At 38.5% G+C, this 25,015-nt stretch overlaps 1 protein-coding gene across 5 annotated transcripts in view; it reads right to left on the bottom strand.

Annotated features, from left to right (window-relative positions):
• The window catches only part of csmd3b (CUB and Sushi multiple domains 3b), a 363,456-nt gene that overhangs the window by 65,213 nt on the left and 273,228 nt on the right, over positions 1 to 25,015 (bottom strand). For all 5 annotated transcript variants that reach the window (XM_057354136.1, XM_057354137.1, XM_057354139.1 and 2 more), the window contains 11 exons: positions 10,824 to 10,937; positions 10,568 to 10,663; positions 8,821 to 9,024; positions 6,289 to 6,413; positions 5,834 to 5,930; positions 4,439 to 4,543; positions 3,601 to 3,719; positions 3,364 to 3,433; positions 993 to 1,109; positions 691 to 900; positions 380 to 568 (listed from right to left, as the gene is read on the bottom strand). In XM_057354136.1, coding sequence (XP_057210119.1) covers positions 380 to 568; positions 691 to 900; positions 993 to 1,109; positions 3,364 to 3,433; positions 3,601 to 3,719; positions 4,439 to 4,543; positions 5,834 to 5,930; positions 6,289 to 6,413; positions 8,821 to 9,024; positions 10,568 to 10,663; positions 10,824 to 10,937 — 1,446 coding nt within the window. The remainder of the gene's footprint in view (positions 1 to 379; positions 569 to 690; positions 901 to 992; positions 1,110 to 3,363; positions 3,434 to 3,600; positions 3,720 to 4,438; positions 4,544 to 5,833; positions 5,931 to 6,288; positions 6,414 to 8,820; positions 9,025 to 10,567; positions 10,664 to 10,823; positions 10,938 to 25,015) is intronic.

Genomic DNA, 25,015 nt, shown 5'->3' with positions numbered 1-25,015 from the left:
TTGCTTGAAAACTTAAATGAAAACTTGTTAGTGACATTTCTAACAAGAAACATTTCTTGTCTGTCTGTACTGCATCCACACCACTGGGCTTTATCTCTTAAATGGAGTCTCTCAGCTGTGATGGTTCTGGTATGACATCGATTCAGTGTGTTCTGGGAAATGATGTTGTTTAACATTCCGGTAATATTGTTGAAATAAGGCAATAAATCTCACTCGCTGGCATATTTCTAACATCAGCGTATAATGTCATAAGCGACTGCTGACACTTTTATATCTTACAACGAGCAGTTGCATGCATGAAAAACTAGGGTCATTTAATTTCAATACCCCATTAAGACAGTATATAAAGGCTTTCGAATTGTATTGCCGATGAAGCTACCTTCGCAGCGTGGTATAGGATTGTTCCAGTTCCGACTGATGCCGTGGAGGCAGGTCAGAGAGGTCTCTCCGATGAGCGAATAACCAGGTAGACACTCGAAAGACACTGTCATGCCCACGCTAAAGTCGCTGCCTATCACAATCCCATTCCTGAAAGGTCGGGGGTCAGGACAGCTCTGAAGCTGATAGGCTGAGGACAAATAAAAAAATGTATATATATAAATGAATAAAATATATATAAAATATTACATAAATCTAATGTATTCTGTTTTTTATTTATTACCGGAAAATTTCTTCATTTAAATTCCTCACCTTGGTATGTAATGTGAAATCCAGGTTTATTCTGCGAATAATCACTGTGGAAGAAGAAGCTGGTTTCATGCGTGGTGCTGAACAGCGACTCGGGAACCTGCGGCCCACTGAACCTGTCAATCACCGTACCAGTCTCAGGTGGCCCGCTCCGGACCTCCAGGTAGTCGTGGATCGCCTCGGTGGAGAAGTTCAGGAACTGCACGTGGATTCCTTAGACAACATTTCAACAATGATTAGTTAAAGACTGTGAGTGTCATAAAGCAGTTGGCTTATTTCTGCGCTGTTTAATGACAATCATGTACCAAAGCCAGTAGGAAGAGTCACTGTCCAGGTGCAGTCCAGACCACTGGGGTAGTTGCCAGGGAAACCAGGGCTCAGAATCACTCCGCTAACATCCTTCATGGCCCCACCACACTGGGCTGTAAATATCCAGATGAAGATTAGTTTTACAGACCCACATAGCATTGTGGGTATATTATATTTCTATTGAATTTAATACAATCTGAGAAACCAAAGAGTCTTAGTTTGTATAATTTGATGAATCTAGCACAATAAAGCAACATCCGAGACAAAAAAACAATAGAGATACTTATTTTTGGATATATTTTCGTTTACATTTTGCTAAGGCTGTCAAACGAACAATCACGATTAATCGCATCCAAAATAAAAGTGTGCTTACATAATATATGTCTGTGTACTGTGCATTTAAAGTTTGTATTTCTAAACACATACATGAATACATATTTAGGAAATATTTACATGTAGTTGGTACCAATAATTTAAATTATATCGAAATGTTTATACATTTTTATATTATATATTTTTCTTAAATATATGCATGTGTATGTTTTTATGAATACATAACTAATATGCAAAGTACACAGCTGTATATTATGTAAACACAAACTTTTATTCTGGATGTGACGAATCGTTTGACAGCCCTACATTTGGCATTAGGCTCAAATGATGGGACTCGCATTGCTAAATTATTGTATAAGATACAGGACCAGTTCAAAAGCATTACATCAGTTTTGCTCTAGGATAGACTGGATCATGTTGATGCATACATTAGTAATGTAGGACTTTAAACTACATTCAAACAGAAGGGAAAAGGGGATTGGGCAGGTCAAGGGACGGCCAACTCAAACATGAGCCAAGGCAATATAGACGATAAACAGGAAGACTTGCAATCAGTGACATATTGATCTCAGGAAACCTGGTCTCGCAGAAAAGCCTGGCTGCCGGCTACACAGGACGTTTTAGAAATGGAAGGGATTGAGTGCAGTTTAAAGTGAGAGACGTCTAGCACGTCATCTCGGCCATCCTTAAATATAGAAATGAATGTCTATATTTGTCACTACCTCTCTCGAGCCACTGTATCTCAGTGAGGAATACTCAGCAAAAGACTAGATATTGTACAAAGAAGCAACCTTTTCACCCCAAACCTGTCTGACATTATTTGTTGTTTCCAGCTTGTTCATGTTAATGCTATGATCTGGTGGGTGAACTGCAAACATCTTCAAATGTCACAATAAAGACTGCACTGCACCATATGTTAATAAATCTCTCGTTGAAATAAACCTACTTTGAATTTTTAGACATCACAGGAGTAACAAAGTGCATGGAGACCTTTTTAATGTTAAAGGTGAAGATTGTAATATTTCCAAAATTAAAATACTTTCCCTTACCTTACCTTATTATGGTGAGATAACTTCAAGGAATTCATGTGATGGAATTTTTAAAGAACAGTGTAAACACTGAAGAACTTCCAGACAACCAATTTTGGTTAAGGACCGCCTGCTTTTCTGACAAACTGTGTTTCATTATATTTTCACTTCTGTTTGGTGCCACTTGAAAAAAACAACCCTTACAATAATGTTCTGCAGTGTACACTAATGTCAGAGGAAAGTGACTTTACACTAACTACAGTAGAAGTGTAATTGGCCATGTTTGCCTTAGAAACTTTGTTATTCATTCGGAAAAAAGCTCTTAGCACTGTTGGTGGATTTGAGCTTAGTGATATCTTTCCCATCTGAGCCGGGCAAAAAGCATCAGGAAACAAATGTTTAAAAAGTCATAGTTTTGGGAGCTTTTGCATGTAGAATATGCTAAATTATTGAGCTGGGGAGTTTAGCTCGGGTAAGGCTGAAACTGGAAAATGCATCCAAACAAAAACATTAAGGATGCAGGGCTTTCTTTAAAAGTAACCTCTGTGAAGACTGTATAACCCATCGCGATATTGTATAACGTAATCGAATTGCCATGACTTGCATTTTACTGTAGGTTCTGAATGAAATAAAAGCTGCCGGGACCAGAAAGTTAATGAGCAGACAAATGAATCGAACATCAACGTAACCCACTGTGGCATCTCTTATTCAATTACTGATAAAAAGGAAAACACATCAAACTAATAAGTGTGTCTACATGCAAAATCTTATGCTGACTATGTTGAAGTTTGTGTAAATGCCTTTAAGCTGTTTTCTTATAGTCGCCTATATTATTTCCTTTTGCTTGTAAACTCCTTTACACTATAACACCGACACCGCATGTTTAGTCAAAGCAACTTATGGTACACTGAAGCTATTAGATAACACAACACGTAAACACACTTAATGTTTCATTGTTTTTGGGGTAAAAAAAAACGTTTCCAAGATCCATTTGATGAAATCATACCAAGGCAAAGCGGCACAGGGTAGTTCCACCTTCTCACCGGTCCAGGCATGCAAGTGATATGAGCATTTCCCTAGACGAAAACAAAACAGATCAACACCTCCAAATCATAAAGCACTGTGCTCAGCTGGCCAGATAAAAACAGCAAAAATCTGCAATGCGGCGATCATGCCTGTTATGGTAGTCATACCGGGTCATGTCATGCACAGATATCAGATTCACAACATGCATCGGCCTCACCTGTAAGGAATATCCTTGCTCACACTGGAACATGACAACATCTCCGACCATGTATCGATCCCCCACTTTAATTCCGTAAGTGGGCGTTTGAGGCTCTGGACATGTATCCAGGCCAATAGCTGTCGACACATAATGATAATATTTTTCATACTGTAATATCCACAGGATAGCAGCTAAGGAATAAGAGCTAAAGTATGTGTGTTGTGGAACTCTGACACGACCGAATTTTCAATTCAGCTGAGCGGCGAGGATCTGGTATGTAAAAACATTTGGTTAGAGAGGCTGTTTTCTGGATGTAAATGTGGACACCTGGCTCTATTTTGTGAGGAACAGGTGTCTGACTCAGCAACTGCAGCCAGACACATAACTTGGCTAAATTCTGGTATGATATTAAGCTGGTTGGCAAAGACTTCCTATTGTTCCATTTCTAGTTTTTCCTTTGATTACTTGCCATAAAGGGAAGATGGAACATATCTGGGCTGGGTTCATGTTATCAGATACAATAAGAACAGATGATACATTGATCCCTCAGGGCGTTTAATATGTGACGATTAAATCAAGACACTGCTGATGTTTGTTATATGAATGTAGAGAGAGACATGTCTGTCTGTCTGTTTATCCATCCATCCATCCAACCACCCACTTACCCATTCGTCTATATCATCCATCTTTTCATCCATCTACCTGCCTGTCCATCTAAGTATCTTGACATGTTTAACATTTATTATCCATCTACAATTGGATTGTAATGCACTCCAGTCATGCTTTCATGAATGCAGTTCCTCATCTGAGAGGAATCGATAGCATAATCTTGTTGGACTCCACTGCGGTGCCATACCTGTGCATTCCAGATGAAAGCCTGCAGCGGACACACTGATGTCTGACACGAAGTTCAGGTAGAGGTTGTTGGATGTGCTGTTCAGCAGCTGAGGAATGGTGGTCCCTGATAAAAGAGAAACTGCGTTAGGCATGCACCGGATTGCACGTCACAGATTATGAAAAGATGTGATTATTTATATATGCTCAGTTAATATTACATCAGATGAGGCTGAAATAAGAAACCGTATGAAGAGGATTACCAAGCAAACAAGTTTAGATTATATAGAAGAATGTCTTACTGTAAGTACACACTGAGCATCGGAAAACATCTTTGGTATCATTTTACAACAAGATAACATTAGTTAATGCATTAGTTTTGTTAAAAGTTAATTGTTTATCTATAACAGAACGATTCAGATCTCTCCTCCTTAACACACCTGGTTCAACTTCTCCACTTATTAGCAGAGCACTCCATGACACAAATTTAAGGCGTCAGATTGGTGAGACCCCAAATATGTGCGCTGCAGTGGAGGTCTCTAATCTGCATGTTTGAGAAACACCTTACCGCATTTCCCTTTACAACAAAAAGGCCAACGGGCAATAAAGGCCCAGTGATGACAAGCTCTCAGCATTAGTGTACTTCATGCGGCCGCTCTGTTTATAAACAAATAAACTGCTGAGCGATGCGGTGCCCATTAGACGTGCTGCCAGACACAGTCATTAATTAGCTAGCCAAAACCGGCATGATGCACATCCTCGAGTCCTTCCTGGCTCCAGATATTAAAGACCGTTTGACTTTTTGCAGGCTTTGACTCGATTAAGGGTATCGTGTTCTGCTGAGGAATTTTCAATGCTTTCATTTGATTAATTTCTCGTAAGGAAGCAAGGGTTGTTGTGTTTTACTTCTTATGTAATATTTCTGCTAACATTGGATAAGGCTTGTTCCTATGGAAGCATATTGGTTTAATATGCTTAAATGAAAATGCAATCCCAAATGTTCAACCTGATAATGTTAATGCATTTAGGGAAAATAACATTTGAATTTTCATTTTGCTACAGTTTTGCTTGACTATCTTAAACATATATATTCAATCCGGGGAATGCATTTTCATTTTGCAACTTAAAGAGCGTTAAAAATATCCATCTAAATAACATTAAAACTAGTGTAGGAACTGACAAATGTAATTGATAGAATTTCATTTTCATTTTCATTTTGCACTTAATGTTGCACATCTGTTATTTAAAATGCATATTTAAATACACAATTGCATTGTCATTTTACATACTGCATTGCCATTTTGCGTATTGCATTTCAAATTGAAAATTGCAACCAATATGCTTCCATATGTTCCATGTGCAAATAATCAAATGCTTAAATGTCTTAATGCAAAAGTCTCACCAGTTCACCCCTTACCTGAATAACTGCCCAGTCTGGGTGCATTGTTGTCTGCGCCGTCATAGAAGTCCAGGGAGTCCCAGTTGTGTTCTGTGGCGAAACTCACAACTTGTATCTGATTTACGAAGAAGAAAGCAAATAATTAAGAAGCGTTAGAACAAAAGAACAAAGACACTGAGTGCTAATTTACTGAGCACCATCTCATCCCACAGCATGCAGAATTCCCTCAGGGAATTCAACAAACCACAATACTAACAAAGCACCACATTACTGCATTAAGAGAAACAAAGGCAAGGTGAAGATACAGACAGGCATTCGAGTTTGTCGATCTGCACGTCTTATCATTTCTAAATTAAACATTGCCTCGTGCATAATTTATTGCTCATTAAGAATTCCCTTTATTGTTGTTTTAACATTTCCATCACTGATGCTTCTTCTCTGAAACGGGACTTCAAACAGGCTTCTCTACTCACTTGGATCCCAGCTCCCTCGGGGACCGACACCTTCCACACACAGTTGAGGTTGTTGTCATAGGGTTCCGGGTAACCGGGGGACAAAATAGTCCCCTTACGCATCGTCAACACCCCTCCGCAAGGCACTGTCAAATCCAAAGACAGGAGAGTGTTGTAATATGTAAGCATTACCTTTCAGTGGACGGTAAATGCAAGACACACACCTGAAAGCTTTATCACGGCCCGTACAAAAGCAACTTCTGATGAATAATCAAATCTAGTCTGGCTTTGTGATGACTCACGAGTTGGCCTTGATGCTTTTTGACTTCAATTATTTCAATCTTTTTTGATGCAGATACTGAGTAGGTATAACCTTGTTCTCTAATCAGCTGGAACAGAGTTTTCACATAGTCAAAATGCTAAACAGCTATCAAAATGAAAAATGTTTTGGTTATATATTTCAGCACCGCCACTGGTATTGAGAAATGGAAAAGATCCATGAATACAGTACAGTACAGCCACAAAAAATTAAGAGACCATTTTAAAGTTATTTTCAATTCTTCTGAATAAGTATGTGTTTAGGTAAAATTATCAATTTTGTTTCATTCTGTGAACTACCAACACAATTTCTTCCAAATTTCAAATAAGATTATTGCTTCTATTTGCATTTATTTGCAGAAAATGAAAACTGGAGAAACAGGTCAAAGTAACAGAAAAGATGCTCTGTATTTTTTCAGACCTCAAATACTGCAAAGAAAACAAGTTCATGTTCACTTTTAAGCAAGACAACAGTAATATTTGTACATGTACTTAGGAAAAGTTAAACTTTTTTTTTGAATGTGATAACCTCCATTTTTGTCACAGTTTTCACGTGTCTTGTCATGCTGTCACTCTTTCACATTGCTGTTGGATGACTTTATGTCATTCCTAAGGTTTGATTTGGTTGAAATTGGAATGACCACAATACATCTAGAAATAGTCATTAAATTAAAATTTGCGATGGTCTCCTAATTTTTTCTGCTGCTGTAATAGATTTACATACAGTATAGTATAAAAGTCATACGACATATGTAGTGGTAGAAATGACTGAGATTCCCCGTGGGAACTCTAGTTGGGGACATATTTTGTATTTTTAAACTACAAATGCAAAAATTCCACTTTATGTGTGAAATGTGCATAGTGTTTAGAGTCCATTTCATAGAGAAAAGATGGAAATCTACATTTTGAGGTGGAACTCCGCCCCCCTTTACTCTTCAGACTCCGCCCCCTCTGCCCTACCTCTGCGTTCCCCCTATTTCCAGACCATGGCGTATGGGTATGAAGCCTTAATCTTATGACAGTCACAGCATATTAGTCAATAATTCCCATGAGCCCAAGTATAAAAATCATACTATGTTCTCCTAGACTAACAGTAAAAGTTTACAGTAAAAACATGTTCCAAACAAAAACAAGACCAAAAAACCTACTTCATAATAAATGCCAATAAACGTCTAATTACAATGAAAACATTCTGACAAACTGCCCTTGGTAGTACACTTACTGAAGTCAAATGAAACTCCCTTGCCAGTGCACTTACAGAACTATATGCGAGCTGAGGCAGATGCCTAGTCACTGTCTTTCATCTACGCACCTTTTCATTTTCGCTGCACTTTAAAAGAACAATGCAGCATAGAAACGTCAGAAAGGAGCGAGTAACATTTTGCCTCTCCCCCTCCGGGGAGCAGCCTGGTTAAGCAATTTTCTCCTATTTGCTGAAGACCTGCCAACTATTGTCTAGCGCAGCACCAGAGGCCACAGACTGGATCTGTCAATAACAAAGCACAGGCTGCTATCAGACTTTGGCAGGGCAGAACTGTCTTTGTTATCCTATGCTTAGGTAAGATACTATCTATCAAGGACAAGGGGATAATCTAGAGGTCAAAGCCAATCACTTTGTTTAAACAGCTACGAACGGAAGGGACATACTTGATTGATGTCTCACATTGGGGAAGAAACCAGAGGAGGGGGCAAAGAAAGAGAGAGAGAGAAATTGAGAAAGAGAGATCGAGATGGCAGGATATGGAACAGGTCTCCATATATCTGTGTCAGATGCTTAAATTATTAACCAAATTCACTTCCCTGCAATTTTGAGGTCATTCATTTTTAACCACTGATATATAGAATGCAGCGTGTGCCCAGGTAATCATGGGATATATCACGCATTTCTGACCCTTTAGCGGGAAGGTGCAGGAAATAAAACAAGGCCTGACACGAAGGAGCAGATGCCTGTCATAAGCCGTATGATATTGTACCAGCGTTTGGGTGTGTGTGTGTCTTTCTTTTCATTTGGCCTAAATATGACAAGAAAAACAATGAGCAAGTGTTTGGGAAAGATCTGAAGCAAAATTATAAAAGAGAGAGAGAGAGAGAGAGAGAGAGAGAGAGACAGCTTTACTGACTCAGTACTTCAGCTTTGCTTTTGTTTCAAGGTGATGTATCATTTAGCTAAACATGCTTGGTTACACAACCTGTCTGCCAGGACAAAAGGTCACATCAATCGCGCGTCTCTCTTACCGATGCAAGTGGGCAAAGTATCGTTCCACTGAGCCAGAGCGTCAGGTACGGTTTCACAGTGAATGGCAGCAGAGCCGTGTAGCGTGTAGCCCGGGTTGCACTCGAACATCACCGATGCACCAACGGCGAAATTGTTTCCAATGCGTCTGCCAAAGCGAGGTTCTGGAACAGAGTTGCACTGCGTGGCACTGGTCCTTGGCACAGCTGTGAAGGGATTGGCATCAATTGAAATGAATACAGTCAGCAGTTGTATCTTATGCATATGTTAGATAAAGTTGTCTCTTATAACTTACAGTACTGTTCAGTGTATACAGTATATTTCTACGAGGCAGCTGTTTTGGAAACTACGTTACAAACTAAATCATCAACAACAAACATCACTTATAAAATGTCAGGCCTTGCCCTGCATACAAATTCTGAACTTGTCTGGTTTCTTAAAAATGGCGGTTGCTATTGCTAACAAGTTGCTAAAAGCGACTATTTCCTTTGGTGGGGACGTTAGACGTCATCGCGCATATAAAGCTCACATATAATGCAACATGGGCACAAATCTCTTAAAACGTAGATGCGGTAATTACTTACCAGGGAACACATTTTTAATAAAGTTTGAAATATTTGTCGGAGGGTTGGTGGTGGTGATGTTGACATCGAGCAACCTTAAGTGTAGTCTGTTTATAGGATCGTGTTAGCTTTTTACTTCTGCCGATTGTATTTCGGCTTCAAAAGTAACAAACGTTGTGTTGATTTGTAAAGATTATCTTGATAGACAAAACGTGTAAACATCATAAACCTATGTTAATCACAGAGATTATTTTTTGCGATCTTCGAAAAAGTCTATGGGAAAAATGCATAGGCTTTCGGTCGAGGGAACCAGTGCGGCACTTACTTCCGGGCTAGCCTACAAAAATACATATTCTCTGAGCCTCTCAATTACCGCCTACTTTTTTTTAGCAGCCTTAGATATTTTATCTTCATGGGCATAAAATAAAGTATCAAAAGCTAAATCAATCAGCCCTGAGACTATCTTTGATTTGATCTTTTTTTTTGTTCTAACCAGCCATGAGAGGATATTTTGTTGATCGCTTGTTTTATATTTCTGCACTGACATACCTCCCGTGAACTCTCTTTGGTCCAAATTCCTGCTCCACATGACTGAACATTAAAGTAAATATGTTCGGACCAAATATGTTCTGATAGCTGTTCATTCTTTACAAAATTTTCACAGCTGGTTAGGATATGACAGAATGCAATATATTGAAAGTTTGTTCAAAATATTTTTACATTTTTTGAGTGAGTCAAGAGAATGACTCAATATGTCATTTGCAATGCACTATGGGAGTGGGCGATCACTGCTGAGCTTAAAACGTTTATACTTCAAAAATCAATATCTCTGTAGGATTTGAACTCTGTAACATCGAATTTAACTGGTACAAAACAACAGCTAACTTACAAAATCTCATCAATCACATATTCTGGAAATTAAGTTTCATGTGATCTGAGGTTATGGTTGAATGCGAATGTATGCAAACATTAATTTCTATTATATTGAATGCCATAATTTGTCCTCCGTGAAGTAATTTTGTATGTGTACAAAACATTCAGCAGCACTAAAAAGTTCTCAATAATTAAAATGCTGAGCAACAGTACTATACATTCTGGGTATCAGAAGCAGATTGTCTAGTTTTTTGTGTACTACAGTATAAATAACAAATCTAAACATTCCGTCTCAAAACAGCTTAGAGCTGACCTTGGTACACAAAGTGAAAGCCTTTGGCAGTTTCTGGTCCAACTGTAGTAAACTTGATAGTTATTTGATTTCCAGTACTCAAGGGCAACGACTCTCCTGAAAAACAGACAGAAAAAACATCTCAAAATTGTCTTTTAGATCATTTTGACTAGCAAAGATTTTCTCTCTGAAAGACCAAACAGAGAATTACTGCATCCAGTTGTAGTAATGGATACTTGTGACCATGTTAGGTCTGTAGAAACTTTCTAGCGTTTACCTGAGTGAGAGCCGGAGAGAGATGATAGCAATGCGGCCTGCTGCGTCGGTCCATCGTAAATGTCCACCACATCATTCAGTGACGTCTGGAACAGGACAAACTGTCCAAACAAAACTGGAAAAAGACATAACAAGGGTCAAACACTTCATACAACACGGATACAGCCCTCATTATCTCTCACCGCCTTTTAAAGACCATTTTGAAATTCATTTTATTTATTGGAAGTGAGCACTAGTAAACAAATTATCGGGTGGCGTAATAAAGATGAAACATCTGTTTCCCCAATTCACAGCAAACCAATAAATCTGAACACTAAATGCCCGACAAACTGCGGTTTTACAGTTTGACAAAAAGTTTTGATGCAGGGTGAAGAAAGTCTGAAAAACTAAAAGCAAATGTGCACTGCATGATTTTCCTGTATTTTTCTTTTACTTACACGCATTTAGATTCACATTTAAAAGCCACTAAGAACATTAAGTTAACACATAATTTCCCTTCCCTGGATCTGTGCATTTACAACTAGCGAGAGCTCTCGGCGGTAATAACGCTGTATGTTTATTTAAATCTTTTAAATTGGCTATCACGCAGCCACATCTCTGTTATGTTTTGGTACCATGCTGAGTGCTACTGCGTATTGGTTTTGTCCTCCATTGGGCACACTTGTTATACTCTCATTTGCCGTCCACAGCTTTGATGTCTCCATCATTAGGAGAGGATCATTAGTATGCTACTTATCATCATTACATACATTACAAATCCCTACCCTATAGCTTTGGGATCTGAGGAAACCTATATAAACAAAATCCTGTATTTACATTTACATTTATGCATTTGGCAGACGCTTTTACCCAAAGCGACTTATTGCATGATACTATAATACATTTGTATTTGAATATGTGTTACCTGGGATCGAACCTGTGACCTTGGCGTTGTTGGCGTCATGCTCTAACCACTGAGCTACAGGAAAGCTAAAGCTATTACAACCATGATTTTATGAAAATAAGTTGGGTAAAGATTCTGCTGACTGGCATTGTCCTGTTGTTGCCATGGTGATATTAATTGAAAATGTCTATAAGAAATCTTAAGTGTCAAAATGGAGTTCTTAGATGGAGTGCACAGATATAACTGTTAAGCTATGTATTAAATGAATCGAATGGATTTATATGGCAATGGTTCGCAAACTTTTTAGTTGTAAGGCCCCCTTTGTGTAGGGTGCTTCGCTTTGCGGCCCCCCAAATAAAGACTTATAATCTTTAACTTGAAATTTTAATTAAACCAAAAACAAGGAGATAACATGTTAATGAATCGTGTTCTGTACAGTTTGTCTGTTTAGGGTTTCTGTAGAAACAACAAGGCGATTTCCATGTAAGGGGACCTGTGGTGTATGTATATAGAAATATCTCATTCTAAGGTAATAAAAACATGCTGCTTCCATCATGTAAGCTCTTTATAAACCTCTGAAGACATACAGTAGTTATGTACAGTATATTACATTGCATTTCTGTTAATAGATAAAATTACACATTGGACCTCTAAAGTACAAAGATCTTGATTCTGTGGACCTGACAGATTTATTGTCATTGCATGCAGTGCCATCTACTACTGTATGAAGTTCTGGACAACAATTGACATTTTACACAAGCTGTAGTTCAGCGACCATCATTAAAATGTTATATCAGTCAGTAAAATCACTAGCCGAAATAATTAGAAAACCCATTTCTAAAACGCACTGTCCATGAAAAACATCCAATGGCTTATAAAGGGGAAAAATAACAAATCCAAGACCCAGTTGCATTGTGGGTAGTTTTGAAATGAGCTGTTATTGAAGGTGGCTGTGAGCACTGGAAAAGCCAACTGGAAAATGAATCATGGCTCATCAAATCCATCCCCAGCTTGCGTGCTGGGAGTAGACTCGTCCCCTATGCCGTTGATAAAAACAATAGAAGAGTAGATAGCGTCGCCCTCGATGCATTATTCTTGAGTTTCCTATCTCCAAGTCTCCGGCGATGCCAAGACAATTGCCACTTCATGTCAAAAAAAATGTGTGCTTCGCTTGCATGCATCAAACCAAACAAAACGGGACAATGAGAAGAAACAAATCAATCTGGAAGGGAGAAAATGATTTGGTGCCAGTTCTTTACTTAAATCTCAACAAAGGACAGGTCCCTTTCCACACATATGAATAATGTACATGGCTTAAGTAGTGCACACTGAACCCATTATAATTACATTAAGCCAGGGGTCACTAATGCATTGCTTTGCTTCTCTGAGATCTTTTAAAGATGACGGCAAGCTGACATCCTTTGTATGGCCAAGCTGAAAACGTTCGCTGAGCAGTTCATGCATATTTGAAATGTCTCGGTTGTTACGGATATTTTCGTCAAAGGGACCCTTGAGGAAAAAGGTTCGCTTAGCAAGATTATCGCTAAAACTATTTTCAGTTAATGTAATTATGTATGTCAATGACTTTAGCTTTAATGGGTCTTTGTACTTTAAAGAAGTACAGTTAATAATCTGTTAATAAACTGTCTACCATGCTACTGCAAATACTGTCAGGGCAACTTCAGCACATTTTCATCTTGGACATTATTTAGTGCACTTGAAAAGTGTACCCGACTCTTACATCAGCTTTGTGCATTGGATCACCACTAAAGAAATGCCAAGAGAAACGTTTCAGTTCATTTCGTCCAACTATTCCTTTGTCATGAAGTATGAAGTCTGAAAGTATGCTATTGTCATAATGAGTAGCCACTTAAGTGCACTTTAATTACAAGAGGGACCTACAGTAGTATTCACTGGCAAAGAATTAGAGGCGGTTTCTCAGCAGGATCCACACAGCACTCAGGAGCTAGAGTTTAGTCATTCCAGCACAGGCTCACAGCTCATCCGCAGTCTTTTGATGCCCTTCCTTGCACTCTTTCTCACTGCAGCCCTTTTTTGTAAGATGCCATTTGAAGCTGGATCTGTGTGTGACATGTGAGAGGTGCTTCGACTGAAAAGGTCTATGCATCTCCGTGACGCTCTGACAGAAAACGGAATAAGAGAAAGCCTCAAATAACCGACAGTTAAAACGAGAGGATACAGAAGTCATGATGTTCTCATGCCAACAACGAATATCTTTAGTTACATTTTTCACATGAATATTTTTAGAAGGGAAATTGACCACAGTTCAGAGCGAGTGGAAACATACCGTGCGTAGTGTCATCTATTTATATTTGAATGAGAATGAGAATATAATTACGCCAAGTTCAATGCAGATGAAATAAAAACGAGTAAAATGTTGGATCACACTTTTGCACCCTCTACACAAAACAAACAACCGCAATAGTATTTTATTGTGACTGAGATATTGATATAATATTGCATGGCCAGGTTTATACACACCTTTGGACCCATTCGGAGTACAATTACTTTATGCATCATAAAGGCATACGCTCCAAAAGAATAAATGACAAGCAACTCTCACATACATAGTTATAGATGGTTTTAACAAAAAATAACTGCTCTCGGAAAAAGTGTTTAGCTTTGCTTTGGCTTTAATTCTCAGTTTTTCCACCAACTCGCAACCACAGCAGAAGATTGGCCTTTTCCGCAGATCCCCTTACGCTTAACACACTTTGACAGATGCTTACTGGCTTCTATGGAAATGAGGACTGTGATTAATTCGCACCCTTTTCCTCTTTTTTTGACTTGCACTATTGAAAAATAAAAAAACTCAGTCTGTGGTTCCCTGCCTCCCCATCTCTCTCTGATATTTTTCTGTGGACCTGAACTAGATCCCCGATTCAATTTGCTATTTGAATGGGGGGAAGTGGGAGGGAGGTGGAAAACACACCTACTTCCTGTGACAACTGAGGTGCACAGAGGCATGATTTCAATTTACTTCTATTAGCATAATCTGTAAAGGATGCTGGGATAGCATTCCTGCAGTTACAGAAAAATACATCTGATAGAGGCTCAGACACCCGGCTGTTTTAAAAAGGAAAGCTAGAACCAAATATCTTGCAGACAACTAAATTTAACATTTAAACCAATGTGAATATATCAGCAGGTCATGAGTGCTTCTTTGCAAAGGGAGATAAAATACCTAAAAAAATAAATTGAGATCTTAAATTGAGGTTAAATGCTTTGTGCCTGAAGGATGACTTAAAGGGCTAGTTCACTCAATAATGAAAATTCATTTCAAATTCATTCAAAATCATTTACTCACCCTCAGGTTGTTTCAAACCTATATAAATGTCTTTGTTCTGTTAAACACAAAGAAAGATATTTGTAAGAATGTCAGCCATTTTCAGTTCTGTGACATCATCCACTACCATAGTAGGAAAATAAATATTGTATTTTTTGTTCTGATGAACACAAAGTGAGATATTTTGAAGAATTTAGGAAAACAAACCGTTCTGGGGCACGTTTGATTACCATTTAATGTGTCCTACTATGTCAGTGAATGATGTCACAGAATTGAAAATTGCTTACATTTTTCCAAATATCTTTCTCTGTGTTCATCAGAACAAAATAATTTATACAGGTATGAAATGACATGAGGCTGAGTGAATGATGGCAGAATTCTCATTTTTAAGCTCAGGTTAAGAAATGGTCATCGGCTTATACTAACTGAAATGAAACCTTTTTAAGAACTATGGAAATGTGCAATACATTAAATTACAATGTCCCGTAATACTGTACAGATTATAAAAAGCAATAACCCAATATCTTTAGTTGTTCTGGAAAACAGTAATGCAATTGAGATGCAAGAACTCCTGCATTTCCCCTTACCAATGCCACAACATTTAAATATATGGGATAAAATAGAGCAGATAAGATTTTGCTCTCTAAATGACCTAAAATTATGCAATTTTTAAAAACAATGCTCATTCTCATCTCCATGTCATCCTCACATTTCTGGAGAACTCATTAAATGGAATGAGCAGACCATTCTGATATGCAAGCACTTTTATAATCAAATAATTTCCCCAAAGTTAAACCCAAATCCCACCCAACTATTTCCTCAAATATCCCATTTAATTCCTAAATAAGTCAGAAGTATAACGGGTTGTGAAAGATGTTTCATATAATTTCATTATGACTTTAAAAGCCTGCCTGCTTAAAATATAATATCAAGGCGACACGGCATGCCAACGCCGTGCCGGACCTCAGGCACAGATCTAGGTTCAGATGATCAGAGGAGCTGGAGAGGATCAGATAACCCCGTCAGTCAGGTCTGGAATGGGGTCAGTGCAGGAGATGAGAAAGACGAGTCATGTGATTTGCATCAGCGCCATCCTATTTGTCAGTAGGTGTCCAATTGTGACGTGATAAGAGTGTATAACCAGAGAAATAATTCAGCTATAAATAAGCAAGAATATCATGTGTACCTGTGTCTCAGCTGGATCTCAGACAGATCGAGGACTTTAAAATCAAGGACGTCATTTATAAAACATATGTGCGTACGATTAGATTTCATTCTACATTTGATAGGTTCGATCCTACATTCATATTAAATGTGGACACAAAAATGGACAATGTTTTGAGTGAACTATTCCTTTACATTTTAAATTCGGCAATAAATGACCACCCTCAAGTCGTTCGACAAGCCAAGGACATCCGTTGACAAGGACAACTGACATTCTGCGCTTTGAAAGGAAGGCAGGAATTGACAAAAAATGCACACTATATGGACAAAAGTATTGTTATGTCTCCTTTAAAAAACATATGTATCTATTCAAGAAATTCCAATAAAAATAATATTAATAATTGTCTCCATCTTTGGAAGGGCCTTTTTCTGTTCCGAATGAATAATTCTGATGCCGGTAAAATAGCCGTCTGTCAAGCATTTTTTAAATGAGGAAGGAAATTATTATATAAAAAATTATACTATATATTATATAATTATATTACATCATTTATAATATAGAACTGATAGAATTATACATCGAAATTACATTAAAAAACATCGATGTAAATAACATCAGTATACAGATGGGTCTAAGTAGGTTTACTGTCCAAAATGAGAACATGAATATGTATACTGTAATATTCCAACCGTTGTCCATTCTTAGCATACCATGGTAACCTCTTTTAACAAGGTTCAATAAGAATATAAAAACTGATAAGAGAGTAATGCGATTTAAACGTGGTCAATACAAAGCTCAAACTTTATAAAAGGTTTGCGGGAACATTATCGTCATTCACATTCGGACAATTACACACACATCCTTATAATACAAAGACTAACCCCAAAAACACAGAAAACAGCTTATCGCTTTGGTACTTTTCCATGTGATACTGTTTGCAGCATTGCTTTACCAGGCATGTGCCGTTTCCATGGAAATGACAGGTCGGATCATAGTTTCATCCACGATTGACCTAATGAGCACGATTGGAGCATGTGGTATATTTCTGTTTTGTATGCCGAGCTTGTGACTCTCCGTGCCTTAGTTCTCATTCGACTCTGTCTCTTAACGATGTAGAACTCAGACGAGAGCAGTTGCTCAAGTTGAGGTTTACACCTCAGGGGCATCTTCTCACTTAGAGCTAGACGCCAGAGGTCTTTCCTCTGATTCCTAGCACACCTGTCTGGTTTTGAAGGCATGGGCCGGACATCCGCCTCACACATCAATACCCAGTCCCACAGGATCTCTCGCGCAATCTGCCAAGATCTCTTTGAGGCAGGAGAAACCTCGGGGCTCATTGAATGTCCAGGCAAAAGCAAGTGGGGCTGAGACTCATACAGCGATGCACAGATGCACAACATTCAGTCTGGGCTGACAAATAAGAAAAAAATGTCAAGACTTTCAGCAAGGTTCTTTCTGTGGTCTGCTAACTTCACCATCGCATGAACAACGCATCTTAATCCCATACTGCCACGAGGGCTCATGGCTTGTCTCTTTCCACCGCACTGCACACAAGAAATGACACACTGCAGACATAAGCCCACGGCTCGCAGACATTTGCTCCGGGTATGAATAATTGATGGCTAACATGTATGATCACAGATTCATAGTTTGTTTTGGTGCATCGGGACATCTGTCAACGTCAGGCCATTGTGTCGACTCAATCATCATAAAACTCAATATTCAGGAAGGGAGACAGAAACAGAAAAACAGCAAGGTAGCAAAATGCAGAGCCACCTGTGCCCAGCGGTTCTCAGTACAGACAGAGTGCTCCATCTATTATGCTGTGTGCTGCGGGAAACAGCAGCTTTACTTTTCACCACATGGTGGGGACAGAGAATCTACACACTGCTGGAGAGAGACAGCGAGAAAATGGAGGAAAACAGCTGTCTATGAGTCCATAAATATCGAAATAGTCATTTCAGGTGAAGTAGATTATTTTTGTCATTAATAAAAAAATGAACAAGCAAAAACCTGGCTTCCAATTTAACTAAACCTAAATGGCAAGCAAAGCAAGATCACCAACAGTTCTTTCAAACATTTTTGAAACTAAACACACAATATGTAAAAGGCACTTGTGCCATCACCACATTCAGATTTTCAAAACACTACTACCATACTAAAGTAAAAGCTAAAACAATAAACAAGTACTTAGGTTTTGAAATACTTAAAGTGATAGTTCACCCCAACATGAATATTCTGGCATTATTTACTCACCCTCTTGTCATTTCAAACCTGTATGACTTTCTCTCTTTGGCAGAAGACAAAGAAGGTATTTTGAAGAACATTCACGAGGGGGAGTAAATGATGACATCATTTTCATTTTGCCGTGAACTATCTCTTTAAGGCTTTGGAGTTTATTTGAAAGTATCTGTACTTTATCAGAGTCTTCCTTTTGAAAATAAAATACTTGCCTACATTATAAAGTAGGGGTTCTCAACCTTTTTGACTCCACTATTGTATACGACAACATTCAAAGGCCCCCATCCCACTCACAAAAACTACCCTATAAAATATTTTAGAGCTTGACATTAACTGGAAAATGTTTATTTATTATGGCCAAATAAAAAAATATCCTGGGTTTTCCTTTTTTGAATACATTTAAATGAAAAAAGAAAACATGTAATCATTATCAATGTATGGTGCTCTGAAGGTTTAAACCTCAGGGTGGTAAGCAGAAGGTCAATGCCGGAGCTATTATCACTGTGTGCTTGAACAAAATGCTTTACAGCAGGTTGCTCTGAGGTTAAGTGGTTTCCTCCACTGTCCCTGTATCAAGTGTACAGTAAGACGCTTAAGATAAAACAGTCTGCTAAACAACTACTTAAGCACTTGTGTTTGCTGCCAAGTCAAAAATAAGAGCACACCAAATCTTCATTCTGGGACCCTGACCTAAAACCTCTGTCTTGACACACTTATTTTATTCAGCATTTCTACCTCAAAGAATCAGATAACTACAACAGCAAAACTATCAACTTACTCATAAGACCACGCATACTTCTAAAGTGCATACTTAAGCTTGCAATTATGACTAAAGACAGGTTAGTGCTCTATTACAGGGCATCAGCGTGCTGTTCTGGCAATGGAAGCACTCAGATAATTATGATGGATCTCATCACCCTGCATGGTCAATTAGATATACGGCCATTTACCTCAAATGGTATGGATGACAGTTATGTATATTGCACTTTGCCGTTTAACCTTCGCTGTTTCCTGAATAACATTCGCTTCTTTGCTATTATCTGAACAATAGTAATAATGGCTTCACTATGTTAAATGAGTGCACTGACCCTAAAGATCAATTCTATAGTAACGTTGATGAATTTGCTGGTGTGCACAGATGAAATCTAAGTTTGAAGGTTGGAAACCTCCAGTGCACATTTAAAATAGCTTCCCCAGCAGTTAGATGTGATCATTAAATGTATTGGTACAAACTTATTGATTTGTGAATACATTTATACTGACAAGACCAAGTGTGCTTTGATCTATTTACATTCAGTCTTGTAATATATTTATACAAACTAATCTCAGAGCTGTCAAAAATCTTAAGCAGCTCACTAAAAACGGGAAATATTCAAAGTCAATGTGAAGCTTTTTCCTAGATATTTGAGAATGACGCTTAAAAACACACAGTGCTTAAGTGCCCTTAGCCAATGGCAAAGTCAAGAAATTACACTTTCTGCCTCCTTTATTATAATTTTACAAGAGAGAACCAAAGTGCCTTGAGTCAAAAAATACAATAATATAGAGCCCTGGTGTTCTTCAGCTTTCTGGCTCTCTCCGGTAAATGAACTTTGCCTTGACTTCTGCCGCTTTTTGATGTTTTGGCTCAGGGGCTTGCAATTCCCAATTCTCTCAGGCTTTATAGTAGCTTTGTAGAAAGTGAAGAGCGATCCCTTGGCAAGAGAGAGACGTGTCAAAGACGGGTTCGAAACTGTGACTGTGTTTGTGTTTGTATGGAGGTCAGACTCAGTCAGGGGAAAAGCTATTTAGTTGAGTATTTCTAACTGACAGCCATGACAAAAAATACAGACAGTGTAACTGCCCTAATGCTTGCCTCAGGCACTCAAAAGGGAAGTTTATTTAAGAATTCTGTATGCATTTATTTATAATAGCTTTCACAATCACGGTAATAATAAAATCTTTATGCCCGGGCGTTTTTTTTCTTATTTTTACAACTTCATATGACTGCATAGCAAATTTGAACACAAGTCATTGTAAGGTAAAGTACTAGAGAGTGTTTAAATATTCCTTATGATGAATTTAAATATTTATATAGACCACATTGGAAAAAGTAGACCACCCTGACCCAGAAGAACTTACTGTTTCAGTTTTTTAACACTTGCACAAAGATTTGAAAAGCATACAAGCAACAGAACATTTATAACTGAATCAACATGTTAAACAATTATAATTGAACATAGAAACATATATTTAAATAATTAGTTAAAGGGGTGATATGACAGGGCTAAAACAAATATTTTCGTTTGTTTTAGATGTAATGCAATGTGTCTACACGATTTAAGGTTCAAAAACGCTGTATTTTCCACATACCGTGCATGTTAGTCTCTCCTCTTAGCCCCGCCTCTCTGAAACGCGCAGATTTTTCACAAAGCTCATCGCTCGTGTGCTATGATTGGCCAGTTAACCAGTGCGTGGTGATTGGTCGAATACTGCAAGCGTGTGACGGAAATGTGACGCCACTTACCATATTTGGAACATCAGGTTCCAAAGCAATTGTACTGACATGTACTCCCACCTTACTTGCATATACATTTGGGCGGTCTTAGTCAAATCATACCACCAACTGACGTGGATTTGTGGGGGTGTGGCTACACGAGGTGTTTCAGGCAGGTCTGGGTGAGCAGTCGCACTTAGAGAGAATGCATCTTTTTTTCCGACACTTTTTTTACGTGTCTAATACATGCATGGGCAACTTATAACACACCAAAGACACAGAAAAACACGTATTCGTGCCATATGGCCCCTTTAAAAAATAAAAAACGAAACCAGAAGTGTCTGGACCAGTGTTTATATCATGGGAAGTAAGTGTTCACGGCAGTGAACACAGAGGTGCTCAGACAATGCACAGCGTATATTTAAACTCAACACAAAGCTCTCGTCTGATTAAAGACTCCACATTAAATCTGAATCAGACAAGCGAACAGATAATTAAAGCTCTGAAGTAAAACTAACATCTCACTAAACAGTCGCTCGCTGTTACTTTCTCAAGTCTACCACAACCGCTGTTTGGCAACACGAGCGCTTTCTATTCTGAGCTGTTTAAAGCACCGATGCAGAGCTTGTTCAACACTTAAAAACACATTATACATGTAAGTCTATCAGAAAACCCTTTCCAAAACAGCCGGCCGGTAATGAAACCGTAATCTAGTCACTAAGGTTTTTGGCTTCATAACAGATATTTAACAGTCCGAGATCATCAATTTCGCTTTCCTCTGACCTTAACCATCTGTGAGGAGCGAGGATTCCCCTACATATTTGTATTGACTGCCTTGGGCCAGTGGGGGCGGCGGGAGCCGACGGTAACATGGGGTGGGGGTGCATGCACTGAATAATGCATCTCTCAGACCAAACCTGTCATTGTGTGAAATATTGCCGGCATCATTCTTTGTGACAGAATAATGAAACATTAAAAAAAGGCAGTGGAGTGCTGCATTTTTAACAGAGGGCTTCAGAGCTCTGCCGTACGGATGAAATAAGCGAATTGAGGAGCGTACGTTTGTGCGTTGGTGGATTCCTTCTGTGAACATTTAAAATCAAAAGTCCGAATGATGAGAATATGACAGATTACAGATCTGATTTTCGATCATCATATTCATATAGTGCATAACAGCTTCTAAAAAAATATATAGATTACCGTTTCTTGTAGTTCCTTGTAGTTAGAACAAGGCACTTGCAAAAAGGCAACTTTCAATACACCTTATTTGCTATCATTAAATTGCATTATACTGTATTAGCCATCGGCCATTATCACATTGGCCTCTAAAGGACTCATACTAGTCGACTTTGCCAAAAATGCACTCACAAAAATGGCAATGTTATCGTTATGATTGCTTTTAAGTCTGAATAGATTTAATGTATGTTTTTGAGCCACGTGCTAAATTCAGAACCGCTCTGTTATATTTCAGAATATAACAGAAATCAATACACACAGCAAGCACAAGGCTAAACTCTTCTGGATTATATGATCCATTTCAATTCTATTTTTTATATCCGACAAAACAAAAGGTTTTATGACAACTGTAAGATATATATCTCCAGTCAAACGCACACGCTCAGACCAGGCTTTGTTCTACAAGGCACTATAAGCTTTTAATCGCTCTCTCTCTCTTGGCCAGGATGTGTGATGATACTTCAGGTGCATGATAATGAAAAGCCCCTCCCAGCACCATCCACATGCTCAGCACACACTAGATTTGAAACGGTTGTCTCTCTTTCATTTTCTATCTTTTCATGTTCAAGAAAGAAAGTCATATGGGTTTGAAATGACAAGAGGGTGAGTGAATAATGACATTCATTTTTGGGTGAAAATCACGTTAAGGCCCCCTTTGTGTAGAGTGCATTGCTTTGCGGCCCCCCAAATAAAGACTTATAATCTTAAACTTAAAATTTTAATTAAACCAAGAAAATATTCAGTTAAACAATGCTAAAACATCAATTCTTTTGGTTGGTGCTGTTGTTTTTCTGATGTTTGATTGCACAAAATTTATGATAAATATCTATATTTCTAAAATACCACAAAATCTGTGGCCCCCTGGAACCATCTTGGGCCCCCCAGGAGGCCACGGCCCCCAGTTTGAGAACCACTGCGTTAAGGCATCTCAGGTGTAAAGGCTTTTCGAGTCTTAGTGTCCGCACCCTGCTTAGACAGCATCCCATGTATCCTTAACGTAGGATATACTGTATGTTGTGATGCGCTATGTAAAAAAATTCTAAATGGAGGTTAGGTGCTAATATGTTTACCCAGTATGTATTTTACGCGTACACACTATTCCATAGCAAAACACTTCAAATCAAATTACTAGTGTGCCAGACAAAATTGCCGCCTATTTGTGAGGTTTTATGAAGATTAAGACACAACCTTAGATGGTAGGCATTAGGCATCTCACAAGGTTTTAGAGCATATAGCTGCTAAGTGAATTAAGGTAACAGAACAACTGATGAAAATTGTATACCAAATCCAAACAGGACTAATGAAAACAGCACGTGGAAACTGTTCAGTTGAGTGTTGCAAAGTATTTTGGCCAAGGCTGCATTTATTCGTCTTTTAACCACTTATGCCCTACGTGCCAAGTGGTTATGTTAATTAGGCAAGCCGGATGAATCTTTGCGGATATTGTATTGTTTTGAAAGTGCGTGGATGTGGTTTACTAATTATTCCGAAATGTAGAACTTCAGCCTCTTTGCAAGTCCAATCACTTACTAATGGCTTCAAACTCAGTTCAGGGAAACAGATTGGAGCTATTGTTCATGTCTAGATTTTAAGCAGCGGTTACCTGGGGTGAAAATCCATAGAAATCACTGAACAATTCTTTTGTATCGTTGGCACAACCTCTTACTTGAAACTAACACAAACACCCATTCTAATGTTGTTTTTCTATATAAAAAAAAAGCTTTGCAACGATTTGTATGCCAGCTCATTTTCACAGAAATGAAAATTCAATTTAATCCAATTCGAAAATGCCAACATGTTGCAAATTGTACAGCCAAGCAATACTTACACAGCATTTGACATTGCGTGCGTGCGTGCGTGCCAAGGTTTAACACCGTGCGTGTGAGTTTGATGGTGTAATGCATGTTTCAGAAGCTAAAACCACCTCAGCTGCTGACAATTCATTTTCACTCCTTTTCATTTGCATAGCTGTGATTTTCACTTCCAGTCAGCTTTCTATTAAAGCTTTATTTCAAATGACATCTATATCATTTAGGACCTTCCATCAGAGCGCAAGCAGTCCAAAGGCCGGAGACGAGCCCCAGGGGAAACATCACGCACGAGCCACATAATGGCAAACGATGCTTGCGAGAGAGGTCCAGAATCCCCATAACAGTTAAACTGACAGTTACATTTACAAGAGGAGGCTTTTTTGTCCTGCTTTCAACACCAACACTTCAAAACCCTACAGCCTTATTTGTACAGGACCGAGAGCACAATATGCCTTTCATTTACCGAGAGAGCCAGGACCGGGAAGTTTAGAGTAGTTTTCTTATTTCAACCTTTCATCACCGTACAATGTAATTTCCGTCTGAAGCTTGGACATTACAATCAAAGGCTGTTTACAGACATTTTAAGGGTCTCCTTGGAAAACAGCAGGTCGAGGCTTCTCGGTGGGACATAACTTACTGGCAAAATCAGCTTTTGCTTCTGTAAACCTGAATATCAAATGAGCATGACTATGAATTAAGCTAGCTACGGTGAGTCATTCTAAACCTACAGTATGATGTTTCAAGGTGATGTCAATCTTTTTTAGACTGAAAGTTTGTAAAGTCTGGTGTATGCACAGTGACACAGGGATGCTGAGACTGAATCTTACCCCTTGACAGCTCTTCCTCTGGCTTGACGCTTTCAAGTGTAAGAGCGTGAGAAGGAAGCTAGTTGCTAAGTTACACACCTCCTGATTTGGACGCGGCAAATCCATGGATATAAATGAATACAGGGAGACTTGTACACATTTGCATAATCCATACCACTCCAACTGCTCGCTGGTCATACAAATCGAATAGTATTTCACACACTTAAAATGTAAGTGGACAAGTGCCCATGTAAACCATACAGACTTC

Source organism: Triplophysa rosa, linkage group LG16 (genome assembly GCF_024868665.1).
Source record: "Triplophysa rosa linkage group LG16, Trosa_1v2, whole genome shotgun sequence".
NCBI lineage: Eukaryota > Metazoa > Chordata > Actinopteri > Cypriniformes > Nemacheilidae > Triplophysa > Triplophysa rosa.
This window is presented reverse-complemented; position numbering and strand designations above follow the sequence as displayed.